The sequence below is a fragment of the Agelaius phoeniceus genome, chromosome 3 (assembly GCF_051311805.1).
Source record: "Agelaius phoeniceus isolate bAgePho1 chromosome 3, bAgePho1.hap1, whole genome shotgun sequence".
Lineage (NCBI taxonomy): Eukaryota > Metazoa > Chordata > Aves > Passeriformes > Icteridae > Agelaius > Agelaius phoeniceus.
The window spans coordinates 337345-359740 of NC_135267.1; the positions used below are offsets into that span (position 1 = coordinate 337345).

The following is a 22396-nucleotide window of genomic DNA, read 5'->3' on the forward strand; positions in this document are numbered from 1 at the left end:
TGCTCCGTATGCTTTATATTTCTTCCTAATTGAAGATGGCTGTGTGTGGTGGGGGGGACGGGCTGTCCAAACCCCCCCTGCACCCCCAATCCCACCCACCCCGGGGGGGCAGTGCCATGGCTGGGGTGGTTTAAAGGGGTCCAAGGAGCTGCTGGTGCCACCCCACGGGTGGGTCCCAGGGTTGGGGTGTTTGTGTGGAGTGGGGAGGTGTCAGGTTCGACCCCTGCCTCTGTTCATGTTTGTGTGTCACCCGTGGGGGTGTATCACCTCTGTGGGTGTGCACGGGGGTTGGGAGCACCTGTGTTCTTACAGGTGTGTGTGCAGAGGCAACACTCTGTGCTCACCCACGTGTGGGCACATTCAGGTGTCCGTGCCTCCATGCACACCTGTGCTCCGTGTGTGTGTCTGTGCACAGCCCTGTCTGGTCACATCCCTGTGTCCATTTACACCCACTGTCCATTCACATCCTCGTGTCCATTCACACCCACTGTCTACGCACACACCCACTGTCCGGTCACACCCATTGTCCACTCACACCCACTGTCCATTCACACTCACTGTCCAGTCACACCCATTGTCCACTCACACCCCAGTGTCCATTCACACCCACTGTCCACTCACACCCACTGTCCATTCACACCCACTGTCTGGTCACACCCAGTGTCCATTCACACCCACTGTCCACTCTGTCCGGTCTCACCTCGGGGGACGCGGCCGGCGCGGAGCCCGGCGCGGGGCGTGGCCATTGCCATAGGGGGCGTGGTCATGGCCACAAAAGGGCGTGACCAGCGGCAAAAGGGGCGCGGCCTGTCTCTGCTAGGGAGGGGCGTGGTCGAGAGGGGCTGCGGCCTCAGTGCCGCTGCGGCCGTTGCCGAGGCGCCAGCCAATGGGCGGGCAGGTTGCTGGGAGGCGGCAGCCAATGGCCGCGCGCGTTGCTGTTGCCGGGCGGCCCGTACCGGCCGTGCCGCGGCCGTCCCGGGGCGATGCCGGTCCCGGCCCTGCCGGGCCATGGAGATCCGCTGCGGGGGTCTGCTCTTCAGCTCCCGCTTCGACTCGGGCAACCTGGCACACGTCGAACAGGTGCGGCCTACAGAGCCGGGGGGCGGCCCCGCCGCCCGCGCCAGCGCTCTCCCCGCCGCCGACTACGAGTTCAATGTGTGGACGCGGCCCGACTGCGCCCACACTGAGTATGAGAACGGCAACAGGTACCGCTGGCCGGGGAACCGGGAAGGGCCCATTGGGACCGGCCGGGCTCCGTGGGGATTCATTCCCCTGGGAAAGGTTCTGGCGGGGGCCCGGGAGCGGCCGGGTGCGGTTGGGGCTGTCGGTGGAACGGGCGGCGGCGGGGTCGGGGAGCCGGCAAGGTTCCCTAGGAGGGGGCTCGGGGGGTCGGTGCCCGGGCCGGGGGGGTCTAACAGGCTCCGGCGGTACCGAGTCGGGGTGGGTGCCTCTGGAGGAGGGAGCGGTGGGGCCGGGGGGTGCCATGGGAGGGGGCTCGGGCGGTCCGGTTCCGCCCCGCCGGGGCTCCGACTGCTCCCGGCGGGGCCGGGTGGTGCAGATCCCCGAGCGGAGAGCTCGGGGATCCCCGGGCTGGAGCTGAGGCCGCTGCTGCCTTCCCCAGGTCCTGGTTCTACTTCAGCGTGCGCGGGGGGGCCCCGGGGAAGCTGATCAAGCTGCACATCCTGAACATGAACAAGCAGAGCCGGCTGTACGCGCAGGGCATGACCCCCTTCGTGCGCACGCTGCCCGTGCGGCCGCGCTGGGAGCGCATCCGGCAGCGCCCCAGCTTCCAGGTGAGAGCCGGGAGGGACCCTGTGCTCGGGGCCAGGGCAGCTCGGGGGCACGGCCACGCTTCGCTTCCTGCGCTGCGGTGAGCCCCAGGACCAGCCGGGCTGGGGGAGCAGCTGCTTTGTTCCTGGCATCTCCAGGGAGGCACGGGAGCAGCAACAGCTGCTGTGCCAGGGGGATAGCCAAGGGCCAGAGGGCACACGCAGTGCCTGCTGCGGGCCAGAGGAGAGCAGCAGGGGCTGTGCTGGGCTGGCTCTGCCCCCGGGCCCTGTCTGGGGAGAGCAGCAGGGGCTGTGCTGGGCTGGCTCTGCCCCCAGGCCGTGCCCAGCTCTCTCCCTGGTGTCCCTGGCAGGTGGTGGAGACGCAGTTTGTGCTGTCCTTCGTGCACCGCTTCCTGGAGCACCGTGGGGCCACCACCTACTTTGCCTTCTGCTACCCCTTCTCCTACACGGAGTGCCAGGACATGCTGGCACAGCTGGACGGCCGCTACCAGGACTGCAGGCACATGTCCCCCAGCAGGTGTGCCCCCCACTTTCACCTTCCTGGCCTTTGTCCCACCTTCCTGGCCCTCACACCTTTCCTGGCCTGTGCCTGCTTGGGGTTTTTCCCCTGGGGGAGCTCTGTCTGCAGCAGGAGGGTCTCTGTGCCCTCCCTATAGCTGCCTGGCCTGTGATCCTCTGTGCCCCAGCTCTGCACAAGCAGCTTGCCCTGAGCTACCCACGGGATTCCCGAGGAGCCCTGTTGTTCTGGAGCCCAGTCCCTCCTGCCAGAATGGGTCACCTCCCTGGTGGGATGAATCCCTCAGTGCCCTGTCCCTCCTGCTGGCAGGCATTATCTCCCCAGTGGGATCACCTGACCTTCTGTGCCAGTCTGTCTGTGCCTGAGCTGATCCCCCACTGCTCCCACAGCTGGGGTTTGGGCAGGGCAAACCCAGCCCTGGGCCCCCCTCCTTACCCTGAAGGAATGGCTGCTCGTGCTCCCAGCAGGCTCTGAGGGTGTCTGGCAGCAAACAGCTCAGATGTGGGGTGGTCCCTGTGGGGCTGGGGCTGCTCAGCTCCCGGGGTTGTGAGTGTGGGCAGCATTCCCCACCCAGCTGGGAGCTTCTGGGGCTGGCTGAGATCCCCTCTCCCCCCTAGCCCCCTGGACTCGGTCTATTACCACCGGGAGCTGCTGTGCCACTCTCTGGACAAGCTGCGTGTGGACCTGCTGACCATCACCTCGTGCCATGGCATGCAGGAGAAGCGGGAGCCCCGGCTGGACAAGCTTTTCCCAGACACCAGCACACCCCGGCCTCACTGCTTCACTGGAAAGAGGGTGAGAGACCCCGCTGGGCTGGGTTGGGCTGGGCTGGGCTGGGCTGGGCTGGGCTAGGCTGGGCTGGGGGCCAGCAGCCCCCATGGTGGCACCTTTCTGCAGCATCCATGGCTGTGACCAGAATGGCATTGTGGCCCCAAGGGCTGGAGCGTTTGGGCAGAGTTTGTGGAGCAAAGTCTGTGAGACCCTTCACTATCACAGTATCCTGGGGCAGGCAGGACACCCCCCTCAGCCCGTCCGTTTGTCCCCAGGTGTTTTTCCTCAGCAGCAGAGTCCACCCAGGAGAAACCCCCTCCAGCTTCGTCTTCAACGGCTTCCTGGACTTCATCCTGCGGGAGGAGGACCCCCGCGCCCAGATGCTGCGGCGGATGTTCGTGTTCAAGCTGATCCCCATGCTGAACCCCGACGGGGTGCTGCGGGGCCACTACCGGTGAGTGCAGGGCCCCCTGCCCTGCCTGCCAGCCTGCTTGGGGATTCATGTGGCTGGAAAAGTCCTCCCAGGCCACTGAGGCCAACTCTTCCCCCAGGAAAAAGGAGTAGGAATGGTTTATTTGAGTATTGGTTGGTAGATGTGAGTAAAACCCTCCCAGATGACTGAGTCCAACTGTTCCCCTAAGGAAAAGGAGCAGGAATGGTTTATTTGAATATTGGTTGGTAGATGTGAGCAAAACCCTCCCAGACCACTGAGTCCAACCATTCCCCCCAGGAAAAAGAGCAGGAATGGTTTATTTGAGCACTGGTTGGTAGATGTGAGTAAAACCCTCCCTGACCACTGAGTCCAACTGTTCCCCTAAGGAAAAGAAGCAGGAATAGTTTATTTGAGTATTGGTTGGTAGATGTGAGCAAAACCCTCCCTGACCACTGAGTCCAACTGTTCCCTCAAGGAAAAAAAGCAGGAATGGTTTATTTGAATATTGGTTGGTAGATGTGAGCAAAATGTGAGTGTCCTTCACTGATGGGTGTGGATGTGGAAAAGGCTGTGAGTTTGCTGAAGAGGGGATCTCAGAAAGCTGATTCAATGGTTTTTGTAACATTTATAAAATCATGGAATCCTGGATTCACTTGGGTTGGAAAAGCCCTGTGAGACCATGGAGTCCAACCACCCCCAGCACTGCCCAGGCCACCACTGACCCCTGTCCCCAAGTGCCACAGCCACAGGGCTTTTAAACTCCTCCAGGGATGAGGAATCCACCCTTGCTCAGGGCAGCCAGTGCTAGGGCAGGACAGCCCTTACCATGAAGAAAGCGTTCTCAATATCCAGCCTAAACTTTCCCTGGTTCAGCTTGAGGCTGTTCCCTCTGGTCCTGTCCCTGTTCTCTGGGAGCAGAACCTGACCCCCCCACATAGCTCCATTCTCCTGTTAGGGAGTTGCAGGGAGTCACAAGGTCCCCCCAGAGCCCCCTTTTCTCCAGGCTGAGCCCCTTTCCCAGCTCCCTCAGCCCCTCCTGGTGCTCCAGCCCCTTCCTGGTTGCTGTCTCTGGGGGCAGGATTCTGCCACACCGTGCAGTGTCACTGCTGTGTCAGCGCTCCAAGGTGAGCTCAGCTCTGCCGGGGTGGGGAGACCCTGGGGTGGGGAGGCATTCCCTGGTCTAGGGAGACACAAGAAGCTTCCCTCAAAAAGCTGTTAGACCCCATTGGCTCCTTCCCCTGTTCCTCTGTCTGTTCCTAGGTCCCTGAGCCAGTCCTTCCCTATTCCCTGACTGGCCCTTATCTTTGTACTGCCCTGAGATCAGGGCCAGCCCCCAGGCCCCTGCAGAGGGAAACTGAGATTCCGTGTATGTGGGTGCTGGGACCTGATCACCTCACCAAGTGGCTGAATAAAACATCTGTGGATATTATGCAAAGGCCCTTTTTGCTTCCTTAGCCTGGCCTGTGCTAGCAGCAATTCAGCCTGCTGCCCCAGGCTGCCCTGGCAGGTGCTCAGGTGTTTCTGCTCTCCCTGCAGGACCGACTCGCGCGGGGTGAACCTGAACCGGCAGTACCTGCACCCCGACGCCGAGCTGCACCCCGCCGTCTACGGGGCCAAGGCTGTCCTGCTCTACCACCACGTGCACAGCCGCGTCCTGCCCGGCTCCCCGGACTGGAGGACGTTTGTCTCCCCTCTCAGCACCAGCTCGCTGAGCCTAAAGTCTCCCAACTGTCCCATGCCAGCCGTGGAGGCCGCGTTATCGGAGCTGGACAAAACCAACAACCTCCGCAACTCCCCCGGCTCCTGGCGTGCCGGCACCCGCTCCTGCCCGGCTGACAGCAGCCCCAGGACGCCGGCCCAGGATGCCCAGCTGTCAGAGAGCTCAGAGCGAGCTGCCTGGATCCTGCCATCGAGCCACAGCAGCGAGCACTGTCAGGAGGAGCCCTGGACGCCCGCCCCAGCCCCGGTGCCCGAAGCTGCGCCCGCAGAGCCCATCGCGCCCCGGGACAGTGGCCTCGCCTACTACGTGGACCTGCACGGCCACGCCTCCAAGCGCGGCTGCTTCATGTACGGCAACAGCTTCAGCGACGAGAACGACCAGGTGAGGGCACCGCCCCAATCCGCCGTGCTGCGGCTGCCGGGACCCTCCTGCTGCTCTGCCCAGGGGCCCCAGTGCTCCTGCTGCTGGGGGAGAGGCCTGGAACCCCTTCGCAGTTCCTTCCTTTTCCTCCTCCTTTCCTTCCTTCCTTTCTTCCTCCTCTCTCTCCTCCCCCAGTGTGGTGACCAGGGCAGCAGGAGGTCTCAGATTCCCGCTGGGAGCTGGTGAGGGTCAGCAGGGTGGGCTCCCGTGTGGCTGTCAGGAGAGCCCATCGGGGGATGGGCAGCATGCCCTTGAAATGTGGGTCTCCTCCAGCCAGGCCTCATAAGCTCTTGGAGATTTATTTCACACCCAAGATAGCTCAGCTACCTTAGAAGGCATAAAATCAGCAGGATGGCTTCTGTAGTAGTGATGGAAATAAAAAGGTTTTAATAAAAGGCAAAATAACAAAACTCTTTACAGAGAAAAACTGAGCCAGGTGCAAGAGGTCCTTGCCCCTGGTAAAACACCTCACAAAAGCCATCAATTTCTTTGTTCTCTTCTTTTTCTAGTAAATTGCTCAGGTGGGACTTTTTGGTTCCTGTCCAATTGGCTGTCCTTAAGTTTGAGGTGAAGTCCCCAGGTCTTATGAGGTGTCTTTTCACCTAATTGAGGAGAGAAACTTCTGGGCTTTTTTCCTTTTTAAGGGGAAAAAGGACAGTTTTGTCACTCCATCAACAGGGGTCATATTCCTTTATACCCTGGGCACAGCTGGAGCTTGTGAGACCCTGGAGCTGGGCAGAGTGGGCCCTGGTGCCACCCTGTGCTTGGCACTGGATCAGGATGAGCAGCCAAGGGCCCCCCTCACCCCTGCTGCTCCCTGCCCTCTGCAGGTGGAGAACATGCTGTTCCCCAAGCTCATCTCCCTGAACTCCCCTCACTTTGACTTCACGGGCTGCAACTTCTCGGAGAAGAACATGTACGCGCGGGACAAGCGCGACGGGCAGTCCAAGGAGGGCAGCGGGCGCGTGGCCGTCTACAAGGCCCTGGGCATCATCCACAGGTAGGGCAGCTCGGGCCACCTGGGGGCACAGAGAGCCTCTGCTGGGGGGGATGTGGGCAAAGGGGAGCCGGTTCTGTGGGACAGACACCAGAGTGGCCCCAGGGCGGGTCAGCAGAGGCTGGGCCTGGTTGTGCCGGGTGCTGCTGCTGTGTTCCTGAGATGCAGGCTCAGCCGGGCTCCTTTCCTTCCTGTTCCTCCCCACCCCTCTGCAGCTGCTCTGGCTGCTTCTCCCTGCTCTTGCACAGCTTTCTGAGGGGAATTCTCTTCTTTCCTGCGTGTTCCTGGCTATATTGAGCTGTAATTAAGTAGAGCTGCAGTGGGCACAGCGTCCCCATGGCTGTGTATGAGATTCCAGCCTCAGCCCATCAGTGATCCCGGGGGTTGGGGATGCCTGTGATCCATCCCTCTCCCACATGGGATGGGATATTCCTGGGAACATCCCACGGGGTGAGGCAGCCAGACCCACAGACTGGAGGTTCTCTCAGTTTCCTCAGCACCAGTCCAGCCCCACAGGAGCACACACACACGTGGGCTTTGGGCTTGGGTCACTGGGGAGCTTTGCTCTGTGGCTGACCTGGAGCAGCCCAAGCTGTTGATCCAACAGCAACATCCCAAAAAGTGCTGGGAGTGCTCCCAGTGCATGTGTGGGCCCCAGGCAGACTGGGACAGAGCTGCTCAGGTTTTCTGCTGTGCTGGCTCTGCAGTGGGACACATGGGACCAGTGGGACAGATGGGAGCCATCCCAGCTGGCAGCTCCTAGCCCACACTTCTCATCCTCCAGAAGAAAGTACTCCAAGGCACCTTGAGGGTCAGGGGAAGACTGTAGCTGCCCACTCCCTGAATTGTTGGTGGTGACAGTAGATAATTCCCTTTCTCTACCTATCAGGTACCCCCCCCGCCATTCCCCATCACCTTCCAGAGGTGACCAAGAGGTCTCCTCACAGGGACTTGGCACTTTGGGTGCCACTCTCAGACATCCACCCCGAATTCCCATCCTGCTGATCTCTGGTACATCCGCATCCCCACACAGGGCGTGGGCCGTTCCTGCTGTCAGAGGGGGCTCTCCTCAAAACCCTGCCCCTTTCCCTGCACTTCTGTGTCCTTTGGAGCAGGACCCCCTCCCTGGTGCAGTGGGACCCCCTTTCCAGTACCCCGAATCTGCTGAAGTGGCTCTGCCAGGGGAATAATGCGGGATAGGCCCAGCCCTGCTGCGGGTTTGTGGGGTAACAGGGGCTCCCTCGTGCCCCACAGCTACACCCTGGAGTGCAACTACAACACGGGGCGCTCGGTGAACAGCATCCCAGGGGCCTGCCATGACAACGGCCGTGCCAGCCCCCCGCCGCCGCCCGCCTTCCCCTCCCGCTACACCGTGGAGCTCTTCGAGCAGGTACGGGGCCAGGCCAGCCTGCAGGGGGAGTGACATCCCGAGGGTGGGCTGGATTGGGGCTGCGGCTTCTTCCCTCCCCTTGCTTTGCTGTCCCAAGCTCTAGGGAGCTGCCCCTCTCCCCAGTGCCCCCACTCCCTGGCATTCTCCCTCCCTGGCATCCCCTTCCTGATGCCCTCATCTCCTCTCATGCCCCTTTTCTCCTGGTTCTTCTTCTCCCTGTGAGCCCCTCACTACTGCTCCCCTCCCCAGTGCCCCCCACTGTATCCTTCCTTCCCTGTGTCCCCCTTTCTTCCGCCATGCTTCCCCTCTTCCTGTGCTCCCCTTCTCACTGGGCCCTCTGCTTGTACCACACACTCTGCTGTTCCTGCTGTCCCCTGGTGCCCCGTGCCCCACGCTGTCCCGTTGCCCCTGACCCCAGTGCCCCCTCACGTGTGCCGTGTCCCGGGCAGGTGGGCCGGGCGGTGGCGGTGGCAGCCCTGGACATGGCCGAGTGCAACCCCTGGCCGCGGATCGTGCTCTCGGAGCACACCTGCCTGGGCAACCTGCGTGCCTGGATGCTGAAGCACGTGCGGGGGCTGCGCGGCACCGCCGGGGGCCCGCGGAGGAGAGGAGGTGCCAGGACCCCCCCCAGGAGCTCCACGTAAGGGCTGGCTGGGGCGAGCGTGGGAGCTGCAGGATAACGGCACTTAGAGATGATAAATGTCCCCAAGTGAGTCACCTGCCAGGGTCACCTGCCCTGGCCCTAGCTCCTCCCAGCCCTGGGAACGGCAGTTGTCAGTCCCTCTGCTCCCAGGGACAGCAGAGATGGGCACCAAGTGAACTGGTTGGGATTTGCCTGCCCCAGTAATCTGGGAGGTGTCTCCTGCCTCACATCCAGCACTGGGCTGGGATGGGACAGGCTGAGGGAGATGGAAAGGGGCTCAGCCTGAAGAAGAGGAAGCTCAGGGGGATCTTCCTCCTCTCCACAGCTCCCTGACAACAGGGAGGAGCCAGGTGGGGGTCGGGCTCTGCTCCCAGGGAACAGGGACAGGACAAGGGGAAGTGGCCTCAGGCTGGGCCAGGGGAAGTTCAGGCTGGGTATTGGGAACAATTCCCACATGGAAAGGGCTGTCCAGCACAGGCTGCTCAGGGCTGCTCAGGAATCAACATTTCCAGAGGGATTTAAAGCCCTGTGGATGTGGCCCTTGGGGTATGGGGTCAGTGGTGGCCTGGGCTGTGCTGGGGAGGGGTTGGACACCATGGTGTCTAAGGCCTTTTCCAAACTCAGCAATTCCTTGGTTTGGGACTGGGGATGGGGACTCTGAGACTCACAGGGTGAGTACAGTGCAGGGCCCTGGGGCTCTCGGGGACAGTCCTGGTGACATCCTTGTCTGTCCCCAGCTGTTCACCGGCTCCTGAGGAGGAGTCCAGGGCTCTGCACTCGGTGCTGGGCTGTGCTGGTGGGTGGAGGTGCAGAGGGGAGCCCCCTCACTGTGCTGGGCTGACCCCCCTCTCTCGCGCCCGCAGGGGGCTGCCCACCTCGGCCTCTGACAACGCGCTGCCCCGCGCCAGGAGCTTCAGCAGCGGCGCCGCCGGGAGCGGGGGCAGCCAGCAGGACTCCCCCCGGATCCGAGCCTCCCCCAGCTTCACCCTGGGCAGCCCCAGGCCCCCAGCTGTGCCCGTGGCCTCCCAGAGCCCTGGGGCTGGCGGCGGCAGCCCGGCCCTGGGCAGAGGTAAGCCAGGCTGGGGAGCCCTCGCGCGCCTGCTGCGGCGCCTGTCCAGCTGCTGGGCAGGAGCACGGCCGTGAGGGAGCTCAGCACCTGACACAGTGACAGTGGCTTTGTGTGCAGCTGTGAGTGTGAGGGGCCTGGCCCACAGGAGGGGTCAGGGCTGGCACGGCACAGCCCAGCTGAGCTCCTGCGCCACTGGCATGTGGGGATCCCCGGGCACTGGGGCTGCAGGGAGCAGCCTAACCCTAACCCCCCTCCCGGGCCGGGACCAAAGGGCTTCTGGAGAAGCCAGCACAGAAAACCTCTGCTCAACTTCCCACTGCTCCCAAGCATTCCTGAGGCCAGCAAGGACACACCAAAGTGCCTTTCTCCTCTTTAGGCACTGGCTGGGCAACAGTAGGTTGTGACTTGTGAGCGGGCAGGGGGCACCAGGGGGTTCCCAACATGCAGAGTCCCCTCTGCTGGGGGCTGATGTGCTGCAGTGGGGTGCCAGAGTCAGGCAGGACACTGGCTGTGCCCCCTGTGCTTGCATGGCCACCGTGGGGCAGGGGCTCAGGGCTGTGGGGGGCAGGCAGTGGCAGCCCTGCAGCCCTGTGCCCACATCCACTGTGAGGCTCAGCCCTGGGGCACCGTGCTCCAAGGGCTGGGGCTGTGAGCTGGGGCAGGTGCCTCCCTGTGTGCCTGAAGCTGTGCTTGTGTTGAGCTGTGTTACTCTGGTGTCCGTCGGTCGTGTTGTGCTTGGGGTTTGCTGCCCAGCCCTCTGTCATGACTGTGTCTTGTCTGCCATGAGAACATGGTGGGGAGGAAATAAAAGGCTGATGTTCTCATGGGCACGTTGTTCCGTCTGTTCCTTTGGCCAGGCCTGCCTGGAGTGAGCCCTGGCCCCATCCCTGCCTGAAGGGACTGGGGACAGTTGGGGGCATGAGCAGCAATAGACTGTGTGAGCTGAGGGGCAGAGCCCGGTCCCTGGTGTCCCCAGGACCGACTGGCTGGGGTCTGCTGCCTCCTGTGCTCCCCACTGGCACGGCCTTCTCCAGCAGAGTGAGTGCCCCAGGGACACTGCACCCTCATGCTGCCTGGCACTGGCACCAGGACCCGGCTCTTCCTCCCCTGCCCTGGCACAGCTCATCCTGCTTCCAGCCTGGCCACTCCAGAGCTCCCCCTGCCCTGGCATCAGCTTGGCTGCCTCCCCCAGCTCTCCCACCACCTTCTCCCCACCTACAAGGGGCCCAGCACTGTCAGCACCGCTGTGTCTGCACAGGGATCAGGGCCCAGGGGTGCTCTGAGCCCTGGCTTTGCCTTCCAAGGGCCGTGCTGGTGCCCTCAGGCTGGCTGTGCCACCCCAGCCTCTGCCCTCCCAGGCAGCAGGGAAGGAGCTGAGTGTGCTTGGAGCTGGGGTAGGGTGGAGACCCTGCTGCCCCGGTCTTGTCCCACCCTCCCCCTTCTTCCCCGTGTCCCACTGCAGCCTGGCCACACCCTGGGAGCCCAGACCTGTGTTCCTGCTGGGGTGAGGGGGTTTGCCAGACCCCCAGTGACACCCTCAGCTGCTGCTGGCCTTGCTGGCCGAGGCTGGCACCAGTTGTGCTGTTTTAGTCCAGGTGAAGCCAGCAGGGGCTGTGGCCCATCTTGCCCAGCAGAGGCTCCTGCTCCTATTTCCCACGGGGTCTGGCCCTGGCTTCCCCCCAGTGGGCAGTGTGCCCCCCACCTCATGTCTTCAGTGGGATGGGGAGAAAACTGGGTTGGGATAAAGACTTTAACCAGGTGAGCAGAAACTGAGGCAACTCAGGTGTGTTCCTTCAGTGCTGCCCACTGCAGCCAGGCCCCCAAACACCTTCCTTTTTCCTTTTTCCCCTCAGCTCCCCTGGCTGAGCAGATGTGCCATGGCCCAGGACATAGCCCGGTTCAGAGGGCACAGCTGTGCCCCCAGCTCCTCTCTCCTGGCTAAGCCTGGCCAGCATGGTCACACCAGTGCTGTGGGACACCAAGGCAGGAGCTGGGGCAGAGCCCTCTGCACAGGCTGGGACTGAGCTCTGTGCCCATCCCATCCTCCGCTGGCACCGGCCACTGCCAGGGCCACCCCTCGGTGCTGGGACCTGGCCCTGGCAAAGCTGGCAGGCAGGGACACTGCAGGGCACCGTGCCACCAGGCTGTGCCACTGTGCCCCACGATGGCCCAGCCCAGCTGGTGACTCCAGCGTGGCCCCGAGCCCTGGCCAGCAGGGCTGAGCTCTGTCTCCTCTGTCACACAGGGACCGTGCCCAAGGGCACCCGGGCAGCACTGAGCACCAGCCACGAACCACGGGAGGCCCAGCGAGGCGGGCAGGAGCTCCAGGACATGGCACTTCTGCAGGTACCAGGGGCACCAGCAGGGAGGGACAGGGACCTGTGTGCAGCAGGGCCCAGGGAAGGGGCTGCCCCATGGCTCTGCTGGGTGGGCCCCTTGGGGGGCTGCTGCACAGACTGGGAGCCCCTCAGGGGCTGGAGCCTCCCCAGCTGCGGGGCTCTACCAGATATTTCTGTCCCACACACTTTCCCCAAGACAAAGGGGGACAAACACCTGGCACTGATCCTCGTCTCCCCCTCTCCACAGGTGCTGCCAATGAAGCTGAATGCCCGGAGAGCCCCAGGAAGGCCTGGGTAGGTGCTCTGCCAGTTGCGGGCTCATCGCGGAGCCCCCGGAGGCAGGGAGAGCTGGGTGAGCAGACAGCCCCGGCTGCCGGGAGCACCGTGTCCCACTGACACCGCTCTCTGTCCCACAGGGCTCTGCCCGGAGGCCCCCGCACCCCCCGCGAGGGTGCTGAGCACCGAGGGACCCTTCCCGTGCTGGGGCAGATGCCCGCGCCCCGAGCCCCGGCCCCGCCGTCCCGGGCAGCGGCGGCGCCGGCAGAGCTGCTCCGGCCTTGCTCCGCCCCGTGCCTGCAGCGCCTGGGCAAGGCCGCGGCGGCGCCTCTGTCGCTGCCCGCGCCGGGGCTGTCCCCCCCCGGGGCCCCGCAGCACCGATCCCCGCTGGCCCGGCTGCTGCCCACGGCGCCGCTGCTGCTGCGCTGAGCCCCGCCCGGCCCCGCTCCTCCCGCGGGGTGTTGGTTATAACGTCACACGGTTTTGTCGTGTATCATCGTGTTTCCGTTAAAGCCGGTTTGGAAGAAGCTCGGGCTCGCGCCTCTCGGGGCGGCCCCGCGGGAGGGAGGCAGGGAGGGCCGGGCGGGACGGGCGGGAGCGGCGGCGCCGCGGGGCCATGGCGGGCGGGCTCCCCGGGCTCCTCACTCCTGCTTCTTGGGGTTGTTGACGGCCACGTAGTGGTACAGCACGACCAGCAGGAAGAGCGAGACGCCCAGCATGTTGGCGAAGATGGCGAGCTGCACGTCCGTGATCATCCTGCGGGCCGGGGGAACGGACACGCTGGCATCCCGCGAGGGGACCCGCCACCGGCGGCACCCGCTGAAGCGGCCCGCACCGGCTCCAGCCCCTGCCCAGACCTCCCGGTGCCCCGGCTCCCGCTCCTACCCGGTCCCCCCGGTGCCCTGCTCTCCCCCCGGTTCCCGTTCCTCCCAGGGCCCCCCGGTGCCCCGCTCTCCCTTCGGTTCCCTCCCCTGCCCGGTCCCCCCGTTCCCGCTCTCCCCCCGGTGTCCCGACTCCCGCTCCTTCCCGGTCCCCCGGTTCCCGTTCTTGCCCGGTGCATCCGCTCTCCCCCCGGTTCCCGTTCCAGCCCGGGCCCAACGGTGCCCCGCTCTCTGTCCCGTTCCCGCTCTCCCCCCGGTTCCCTCCCCTGCCCGGTCCCCCCCCGGTTCCCGTTCCAGCCCGGGCCCAATGGGGCCCCGCTCTCTGTCCCGTTCCCGCTCTCCCCCCGGTTCCCTCCCCTGCCCGGTCCCCCCGGTGTCCCGCGCTCACGCTCCGGCCCCGCCGCTCGGACACGTCTCCCTGCGCGCGCCACTTCCGGCCGCGGGGCACGGCGGGAGACGCCCGGCCCCGGCGGTGACGTCACGGCAACCGGGCCCCGACTAAGCGGCGGGCTCGCGGCTGCGGTGACGTCACGGCGCCTAGCCCCTCCCCGCCGTGGTGACGTCACTGCCGCGCCCCGCCCCCTGGCGGCCGCCGGCGGCTCCGTCTCCATACAAGGCGCGGCGCGAGGGCGGGGCGGGGCCGGGCGGCCCCGGGGCGGCCGCGGCTAATTAGCACTAATGAGCCTAATGACAGCTCGCTGCGGCTGCTGACAGCGGGCGGGGCCGCGGGGCCTCGCGGGGATGGGCTGCACTGGGCTTTGCACAGACGTACTGGGGCGTACTGGGCTGTACTGAGCTGTGCTGAGCTGTACTGGGAGCTGCCGGGCTGTGCCGAGCTGTTCCGGGCTATACTGGGAGCTACTGGGCTGTACTGTACTGGGCCGTACTGGGCTGTGCTGGGCTGTACTGGGAGCTACTGGGCTGTGCTGGGCCGTACTGGGAGCCGCTGGACTGTACTGGGCCGTACTGGGCTGTACTGGGCAGTACTGGGAGCTGCTGGGCCGTACTGGGCCGTACTAGGCTGTACCGGGCTGTACTGGGCCGTACCAGGCTGTACCAGGCTGTACCAGGCTGTACTGGGCGATGCTGGGCCGTACTGGAGGCGCACCGGGCCACACGGAGCTGGGGTGTGCTGCGATGTGTGGGTCACACTGCGGTGGCCTGCAGGGTCTGGCACGTGTTGATGGTCCCTACTCGAGGGGCCCCAGCACCGAGTCCCCCCGGGGTCCTGCCCGCACCCCGGGCCCATCCCTGTGCCCCCCACGCTCGGCCGCGGAGCCCCAGCGCGGGCTGGAGTCCCCTGGGACACGGCCAAGAGACGGCCCCCGCAGCCCCCCACAGATCCCCATAACCCCCCATGGCCCCCCACAGCCCCCCACGGCCCCGGGAGCACGGAGGCGATGCCACCATCCCCCTCGGGCACAAGCACGGCTGGCCCCCGGCCAGGCCCAGCCCGGCCCCCTCAGCCCCGCGTCCCCTCCCGGTGTGTCCCTCCCCCGCATCCCTTCCCGCGGTCCCTCCCCCTCCAGCTGCCGCCAGCTGTTTGTGCTTAACCCTCGCTCCCCGCGGGCGGGGGGTTCCCGCGCCTGACGTCACCGCGGGGCCGCGGCCAAGGCGTGATGTCACCGTGCGGCCGTGACGTCACCGCGAGGGCCGGGGAAGCCATGGCATCACCGTGGGCTCGGGGCCACGGCGGCCCGAGGTGGCCGCGGTGTGACCGCTGCCGTCCCAATGTTCCCAATGTTCCCAGTGTCCCCGGTGTCCCCAGTGTCCCCAGCACGGTGTCGGGGTGGGGCCGGGGGCGCGGGGCAGCACCGGGCTCGGTGCTGGCACCGGGACGTGTCACCCGGCACGGGCTCACGGGCACGCGGGGACGTGGCACTGCAGGATGCGGTGCCGGTGCAGGGACCTGTGGCCGCTGTGCCCAGCGCGGGCTGAGCACCGAGGCCACCGGCGGTCACCGAGACGCGGGGCACGGTGCGAAGCCGGTGCCGGAGCCGGTGCCAGCGGCGGCCGTGGGGCACCGATGGCCGCGGCGGGCCGGTGCCGCAGCGGTAGCCGCGGCCGCCTCGCTGGCCGCCCGCGCCCTGGCCCCTCGCCCGGCCTCCCTGGCTGCCCCGGCCTCGGCCCGGCCTAACGAGGAGCAGATGTGGCGGCGGCGGGGCCGGCGGGGGCCGCGGTGCCCGGCGCGGCTGGGGCGGGGGCCGCGGCGGGCAGGAAGCGGGGGGCCCCGGGGACCCCGGCGGCGGGCAGCGGCGGCGGGGCGGCTCTGGTGGCGAGGGGCTGGCCGAGGGGCGGCCGGGGGGAGGGCAGAGCCGAGCCGAGCCGTGCCGAGCCGCCCAGAGCCGCGGAGCCGCGACGGGACGCCACATGCGGTCCTGAGGCGCGCCGGACCGGGCTGACCGAGCCGAGCGGAGCCGCCCCAGCCCAGCATGGCACCCTGGCTCTGGCCGTGCCTTCTGGCCGCGCAGGCCCTGGCCGCCAACTTCCCCTCCCGGTACAGCCTCTACACCGGCGGGGCCGCCCCGCTCGCCCCCGGCCCGGCCGCGGCCCACAGCGGTGCCCGGGCCGCCAGCCGGCACAGGTAGGAGCCACGAGCACCGGGACGCACCGGGCGGCGGCGGGGACGCGGAACGCGGCCCCCACCCCGCTGCCACGGGAGCCCCGGCGCCGGGCAGGCACCGGCACGTGCCACGTCCAGCCCGGGGGGCGGCGGGGCGGGCGGGGGTCCCCGAAGCGGGGGCGTCACCCCGGGCCCGGTACGGGCGGGCAGTGGGCGCACGTGGAGGGTCGGGATCGCGGGCCGGTCCTTGCTCGGCATCACGCGTGGGTCAGCGCTGCCGGAGAGGGGCACCGGGACCCTCTGGCATCCCCGTCCCGTCTCGGACCGCGGGCAGCGTGGGGCCGGGGGTCCGGGCGTTGCGGGGGCGCGGGGCTGGGGGCGGCCCCACGCTGGGTTGGGGTCACAGCGTGTTCACCGCGGACACATCAGCGCCGCAGCGGCGTGGCTGCAGGGCTGGGACTGCCCCGGCCCCGCGGTGGCCCCGGGGGGGGATGGCGGGACCTGGCCCCAGCGCGGGGTCCCCGGGGAGGGGCGCCTCCGGTCCGGCCGTGGGGCACGGGCACGGTGGAGCCTTTTCGTGCGGCTTTGGGGGCTCAGGGGGGCTCTGCAGGGGTCGGGGTGAGCAGCGCTCCGTCCCCGCGGCTCGGGGAGCGCGGGGGGTGCCCCCAGATCCTGCCCTTTTAGGGGAGCTCTGGTCCCGTCCCTCGCCTGGGATGGGCACAGCCCCGGTGCGGGGCGGTGGGACCCCAGGGCAGCCCGGGGGTCCCGGGGCCTCGCGGGTGCGGGGCTGGGATGGCGGGGGAGAAGAGGGGGGCCGTCGGTCGGCGCAGGAATTCCCGGCGGCCCCCGGGGAGGAGCTGGAATCCAGCCGGGGCCTGAGGGGAACCAGCCGCGCTGACGGGAACCGGCCGCCGCACCGGGGCCCCGCGGCGGGGACCCAGGGCCGGGGGCCGCTCCCCGGGGGGCTGCCCGGTGGGGCTGGGGGGCCCGAGCGGGGCCCGGGCTTCGGGTCCCGACCATATAAGGCTGCAAGGACGGGGTCCCGGCAGCGGGGCCAGGCTGCAGTCCCACGCGGGGGGGCTCGGGTCCCGCAGCCTGGGACGCTGCGCTGGCACCGCTGCGTGGCTGCTGCAGGGCACGGAGGGGCAGGGACACGGGGTCACACACGGGGCAGCACGGAGGGGCAGGGACACGGGGGCACACACGGGGCAGCACGCAGGGTGCCCTCCCTGGGCCGGGCAGGATGCACGGCACGGTGCGATGGGGTGTGGGCACCCTGCTCCCGGCAGAGCCCATCCCTGCGGGGCTCCCGAGGGCAGCCGGGGCTGGGGGCTGCAGCCGGGTCTGCAGGGGTCGCCAGGCACGGCTCAGAGGCTGTGCTGGGGCAAGATCCGGCCCATTAACCCGCATCGGGCCGTGACCGTGCTACCGGTGGGGCTGGTTGGGCAAGCACAGGAGCGCGCCGGGGGATCCGGGGTGTGGCCAGAGGGGCCGCGGTGTGCTGGGGGATGCGGGCTGTGCCTGGGGAGCTGCAGTGTGCCAGGGAAGGCCTGGGGCAGGGCGCGTTGCTGTCTCTGCCGGGGTGATGCCTGCGATGCCTGGTGTGCACCAGGATGCTCTGCACGGTGTGTGCTGGAACAATGCCCGCTGTGTGCTGGGATGATGCTGGGTCCATGGCAGGGCAGCTCCAGTGGCTGCTCGGTGCTGGGATGCCAGGACAGCGTGTGGTGTGTGCCCAGATGGTGCCCAGATGATGCCCGGCGCCTGCCGTGCTCGGTCCGTACCAGGACGATGCCCGGTGTGTGCCGGGGTGACACCGTGTGCCAGCGCCCCCCGGCTGTGTGCCCTGACCCGCTCCCTCCGGCAGGAACTGGTGTGCCTACGTGGTGACACGCAGCGTGAGCTGCGTGGTGGAGGATGGCGTCGAGAGCTTCATCAAGCCGGACTATCAGCCCTGCCCCTGGGGGCAGCTCCAGTGCCCCCGAGTCCTGGCGTGAGTGGGGCCGGGAGGGCTCTGGAGGGGCTCGGGGCGTTCTGGGGGGTCAGCACAGAACCAGGGCGGGCCGCGGCCGCGCCGCCGCCGCTGGTGTTTACCCACCCTGGGGTCATGTTTACTTTTGCGCAAGAGTCAGCGACCTCAAGCTGTGACCGGCCACTGTCCCCCTGTGACGTGCAGCAGAGCCCTGGGGCACCCCGCGGCTCTCTGGAGCGGAGGGTGACCGGCCACTGTCCCCCTGTGACGTGCGGCAGAGCCCTGGGGCACCCCGCGGCTCTCGGGGCCAGCGCTGGGGTGGCACTGGGGTGGTGGGGCCGGTGACAGGGCTGGGCAGGGCCAGCCCCCCGGCCGCTGAGCAAAGGGCCGGCTCTGCTGGGTCAGGCCACGGCCTGTGCTGGCTCTGGCTCTCTGGGGCAGCCCCGCGCCCCTCCTGGCGTCCCCCAGCCCCGTCCCGTCCCCCTGCAGGTACCGCAGCTTCCTCCGGCCCCGCTACAAAGTGTCCCAGCGCACGGTGTCGGAGCTGGCCTGGCGCTGCTGCCAGGGCTACTCGGGGCCGGACTGCAGCGAGGGCCCCGCTCCAGCGTCCCCCCAGCCCACCGGCCGCCCCCCGCCCCGGCCCGGCCGCCCCACGCTCTCCGGCTTCGGCAACCCCCTCAGCGGCCTGGGGGGTGAAGGTAGAGCTGGGGCATGCGGGGGATGCGGGGACACGCGTGTGGCCTGCCCCTGTCCCTGCCCCTGACCCCGGCGGTGCACGGCAGGCGGCGGCGACACCGAGAAGGTGCGGCGGCTGGAGGAGCAGGTGCGGCGGCTGAGCGAGCAGCTGGAGGAGCTGCGGGCCGGGCAGGAGCCGCCGCGGGCGGCCGTGGAGGGGCAGCCCGGGGGCCAGCAGCCGGCGGACGCGGAGAGGTCAGAGGTGCGGGAGGCGCTGAGCCACCTTCAGCGGCGCCTGGAGGAGCTTGAGAGCCGCCTGCAGCGCACCGAGGGCGGCCGGGACGGCGCGGGGGCTCCGGGGGGCGCGGGGACGGCGGCGCTGTACGAGCTGGAGCAGCGGCTGCAGGAGCTGTGCGCCGCCTGCACCACCGGCACCGAGGGGCTGCGGCGGCAGGCGGCCGAGCACCGGGAGCGGATGCGGGCGCTGGAGAAGCTGGTGGAGTCGGTGGACCAGCGCAACAGGGATGCGGTGGAGTCGGTGCAGAAGCACATCAGCAGCCTGAGCGGCCGCCTGGCCCCCGCCCCCGCCGCTCCCCCGCCCCCGGACGTGCTCCGCCGCCTGGCCGAGCTGGAGCGGCGGCTGCAGGGGCTGCCGGTGCCGGCGGCGGGGCCGGGGCAGGGACCGGTGCTGGCGCGGCGGCTGGCCGAGCTGGAGGGGCGGCTGAACGCCTCTCGCGCCGGCCCGTGGCCCTCCGAGCCCGAGGGGCGGCCGGGCGGGCTGCCGGGGCGCCTGGCCAACCTCAGCCGGGCCGTGGAGGGGCTGGCGGCCAGCGGGGCGCAGCGCGGAGCCCGCCTGGAGCAGCTCGAGGGGCTGCTGGCCCGCTGCGGCCACCCGTGCCCGGGGCAGGACGGGGCGCTCGGCCCCCGCCTCGGGCAGCCCGAGGACACCGAGGCGCTCTGGGAGGACGGGCTGGCCGGGACCCTGGGCGGGCTGCGGGGGGAGGCGCTGGCCGAGGAGCTGGAGCAGCTCCGCAACCGGACAGGGCGGCTGGAGGCGGCTCTGGAGGAGCTGAGCGGTGACCCCTGCGCCCGGCCCTGCGCCTCGCCGCTCCCCCGGGAGCCGGAGCGGCTCCCGCCCGGCCCCGCGGAGCCCGAGGAGGAGCCGGAGGCGCCGCTCGAGGGCTTCGGCGTCTTCGGGGGCCCGTCCCCGTCGGAGCTGGGGGTGCTGCGCGGGGAGCTGGCGGCGGCGCTGGCGGCCCTGAGCGGGCTCAACGCCACCGTGGAGGGGCTGCAGGACGCGCTGGACGAGCAGGACGCGCGGCAGCGCCAGCTGAGCGCCGCCACCGACCGCGTGGTGGCCGAGCTGGACCAGGCGGCGGCGGCGTCGGCGGCGCGACAGGCGGAGAGCGAGGAGCGGCTGGAGGCGCTGGCGCGGGAGCTGGCGCGGGCCGGGGGCTGCCCCGCGGGGCTGGAGCCACGCGTGGCCAAGCTGGAGGGGGTCTGCGAGCAGCTGGAGGCGGTGGCCGGGGGGCTGCGGGGCGTCCGCGAGGGGCTGGGCCGGCACGTGGCGGGGCTCTGGGGCGCCGTGCGGGAGCTGAACGCCACGGCCCGCGGCCAGGCCGCCCTGCTGGACAAGGCGCTGGAGCTGCCAGCCCGGCTCGGCGCCCTCAACGCCAGCCTGGGGCACCTGCGCGGGGAGCTGCAGCGCCTGGCACGGCTGGAGCGACACGGTGCGGGGACACGGGCGACACCGGGGGCTGCGGGGACACGAGGGGACCTGGGGCACTGCGGGGGGACAGGGCATGCAGGGGATGGGGGGACATGGGGGGCACCTGGGGCTGCGGGAACGGAGGTGGAGGTGTGGGGACACGGGGATGTGGGGGCACGAGGGGACACAGGGATGTGGGGATATGGGGATGTGGGGACATGAGGGGATATGGGGATGTGGGGACAGGGGGATGTGGGGACATGAGGGGATATGGGGATGTGGGGACAGGGGGATGTGGGGACATGAGGGGATATGGGGATATGGGGACACAGGGATGTAGGGATATGGGAATGTGGGGACTCGGGGATGTGGGGACACGAGGGCACATGAGAATGTGGGGACACCAGGAGTGCTGCAGTGGGTGTGGGGACGCAGGGGCTTGGCTGGGGATGCTGTGCTGTGGGGCACAGGCCCACAGGAGGATCCTGGCTGTGGGGCTGCAGTGTGTGGGGACAAGGGGACATCACACGTGGGGCACTGGCCGTGGGGCCAAGGTGGCTCTAACGCCCTCCTCTCTCCAGGCCCCCCTGGCCCTCCTGGCCCTGCTGGCCCCATGGGTGAGATGGGCCCTCCTGGCCCCTCTGGGCCCCCTGGCAAGGACGGAGAACAGGGTCCCATGGGCCCCCCCGGTAAGGCTCAGCCCCCCCCGTGCCCCTGACCACGCTGGTGTGGCCGGACCCCGTCCCCGGGGGTCCTGCCCCAAGCTGGCCCTGCAGCAGCCCCTCCTCATCTTTCCTACAGGGCTGCCCGGAGAGAGAGGTAGGGCTGGGGCTTGGGGTGTCAGGAGGGCCACGGGGGGCTGGGGGCACGCGGGGAGCTGGGGGGCTGCGGGCTGGGGGGTTTGACAGGGGAGCAGGGGGGGCTGCGGGCCGGGGGCTTACAGGGGGAGCAAGGAGCAGTCTGGGCTGGCATGGGGAGGCACAGCGTGGCTGGGGAGCAGGGGGCGCTGGGGATGGGGTCTAGGGGGGCACGGGCACTGCAGGGGCGGGTGTGGGTGTGGAGGGGTGGTGGGGTGTGGGGGACGGGGGCTGCTGGGCGGCAGAGGGGGTGAGGGAGGGGGCGCGGCGGTGCCTGACGCTGCCCCGTGCCCAGGCGCGGTCGGGGAGCCGGGCTCGGTGCCCCGCGTCGCCTTCTCGGCTGCGCTGAGCACGCAGCGCACGGAGCCGGGCACCGTCCCCTTCGACCAGGTGCTGCTCAACGACGGCGGCGCCTACGACCCCGAGACGGGTGAGGGCCCGCGGGGGTGCTCTGGGGGCTGTGGGGTGCTCGTGGGGTGAGGGATGCTGCAGCAGGGGCTGTGGGGAGGCGGAGGCTGCAGAGTCACGGGTGCGCGATGCCGCGAGTGGCGGCAGCCCGGGGCTCTCGGACGGTGCCGTGCCCGTCCCGGGATCCCCCGCTGACCTCGGGACGGTGGGATGCGGCTCTGGGGGCACCCGCGGTCCCGGCAGGTCCCTGACCCCCCTGTTCCTGCGGCAGGCACGTTCACGGTGCCGGTGTCCGGGCGGTACCTGGTGAGCGCGGTGCTCACGGGGCACCGGGGCGAGGCGCTGGAGGCCGTCCTGTCCCGCTCCGGCCACGGCATCGCCCGCCTCGACTCGGCTGGGTTCCAGCCCGAGGCGCTGGAGAAGGGGCCGGTGGCGGCGCGGGGCCCCAGCCCCGGTGCCCTGGGCGTTTTCAGCCTCCTGCTGCCGCTGGCGGCCGGCGAGACGCTCTGCGTGGACCTGGTGTCGGGGCGCCTGGCGCACGCCCCCGACGAGCCGCTCACCGCCTTCAGCGCCGCGCTGCTCTACGACTCCGAGGAGCCCTAGGGCCGCCGGGGCCCCTTAGGGGCACAGCCGGGCCGGGGGGTCCCCCCCGCCCGCCGGGACCCCCACCCCGTTATTTATCAGCACCCCCCGCCCTCGCTGTCCCAGCGCCGCACGCTCCGGCCCCGCACCGCCCCCCACGCCCCCCGCGGCCCCACCGCCCCCACAATAAAGATGCGGCACCGGGTTTTGTACCCGCGGCTCCGGGTTCGTCCCTCGCCCGCGGGGAGGGGCTGGGGAGGGGCTGCTGCCTGCCAGGTGTCACCGTGTCACCAAAGTGCCCGGTGTCACTGAGCTGCCAGGTGTCACCGTGTCACCAAAGTGCCCGGTGTCACCGTGTCACCAAACCATCTGGTGTCACTGTGTC

At 68.7% G+C, this 22396-nt stretch overlaps 3 protein-coding genes across 4 annotated transcripts; 2 read left to right on the top strand and 1 right to left on the bottom strand.

Moving 5' to 3' along the window:
* The first annotated feature begins 144 nt into the window (after positions 1–144).
* AGBL5 (AGBL carboxypeptidase 5) lies at positions 145–12892 on the top strand. 2 transcript variants are annotated; one of them, XM_054653003.2, is made up of 13 exons: positions 145–1205; positions 1622–1793; positions 2141–2307; positions 2925–3102; positions 3354–3532; positions 5048–5612; positions 6482–6651; positions 7903–8038; positions 8488–8678; positions 9545–9750; positions 11996–12096; positions 12337–12383; positions 12506–12892. In XM_054653003.2, exons 1-13 carry the CDS (start codon positions 379–381, stop codon positions 12792–12794), a joined length of 3228 nt encoding a protein of 1075 aa, XP_054508978.2. In that variant the 5' UTR covers positions 145–378; the 3' UTR covers positions 12795–12892. The 2 variants fall into 2 exon arrangements, 1 of the variants encoding a protein (XP_054508978.2); XR_013181705.1 differs by lacking the exons at positions 11996–12096; positions 12337–12383; positions 12506–12892 and having other exon boundaries at positions 8488–8747; positions 9545–9683.
* OST4 (oligosaccharyltransferase complex subunit 4, non-catalytic) lies at positions 12847–13786 on the bottom strand. Its single transcript, XM_054653005.2, has 2 exons — positions 13635–13786; positions 12847–13121 (listed from the first exon to the last, which is right to left on the bottom strand). Exon 2 carries the CDS (start codon positions 13118–13120, stop codon positions 13007–13009), a length of 114 nt encoding a protein of 37 aa, XP_054508980.1. The 5' UTR covers position 13121; positions 13635–13786; the 3' UTR covers positions 12847–13006.
* Positions 13787–13793: 7 nt separating this feature from the next.
* On the top strand, positions 13794–22223 carry EMILIN1 (elastin microfibril interfacer 1). Its single transcript, XM_054653016.2, has 8 exons — positions 13794–15830; positions 17677–17802; positions 18271–18479; positions 18564–20186; positions 20746–20853; positions 20966–20983; positions 21317–21451; positions 21701–22223. The coding sequence occupies exons 1-8, from the start codon at positions 15679–15681 to the stop codon at positions 22030–22032; spliced, it is 2703 nt and encodes a 900-aa protein (XP_054508991.1). The 5' UTR covers positions 13794–15678; the 3' UTR covers positions 22033–22223.
* The last annotated feature ends 173 nt before the right edge of the window (positions 22224–22396 follow it).

Excerpts from the sequence above, each read along its gene's own strand:
- AGBL5 (XM_054653003.2), top strand. The coding sequence starts at position 379 with ATGCACACCTGTGCTCCGTGTGTGTGTCTGTGCACAGCCCTGTCTGGT. Across the intron at positions 5,613-6,481 it reads TCAGCGACGAGAACGACCAG|GTGGAGAACATGCTGTTCCC; the intron begins GTGAGGGCACCG and ends TGCCCTCTGCAG. Across the intron at positions 6,652-7,902 it reads GCCCTGGGCATCATCCACAG|CTACACCCTGGAGTGCAACT; the intron begins GTAGGGCAGCTC and ends CGTGCCCCACAG.
- OST4 (XM_054653005.2), bottom strand. The coding sequence starts at position 13,120 with ATGATCACGGACGTGCAGCTCGCCATCTTCGCCAACATGCTGGGCGTC.
- EMILIN1 (XM_054653016.2), top strand. The coding sequence starts at position 15,679 with ATGGCACCCTGGCTCTGGCCGTGCCTTCTGGCCGCGCAGGCCCTGGCC. Across the intron at positions 15,831-17,676 it reads CGGGCCGCCAGCCGGCACAG|GAACTGGTGTGCCTACGTGG; the intron begins GTAGGAGCCACG and ends TCCCTCCGGCAG. Across the intron at positions 17,803-18,270 it reads CAGTGCCCCCGAGTCCTGGC|GTACCGCAGCTTCCTCCGGC; the intron begins GTGAGTGGGGCC and ends GTCCCCCTGCAG.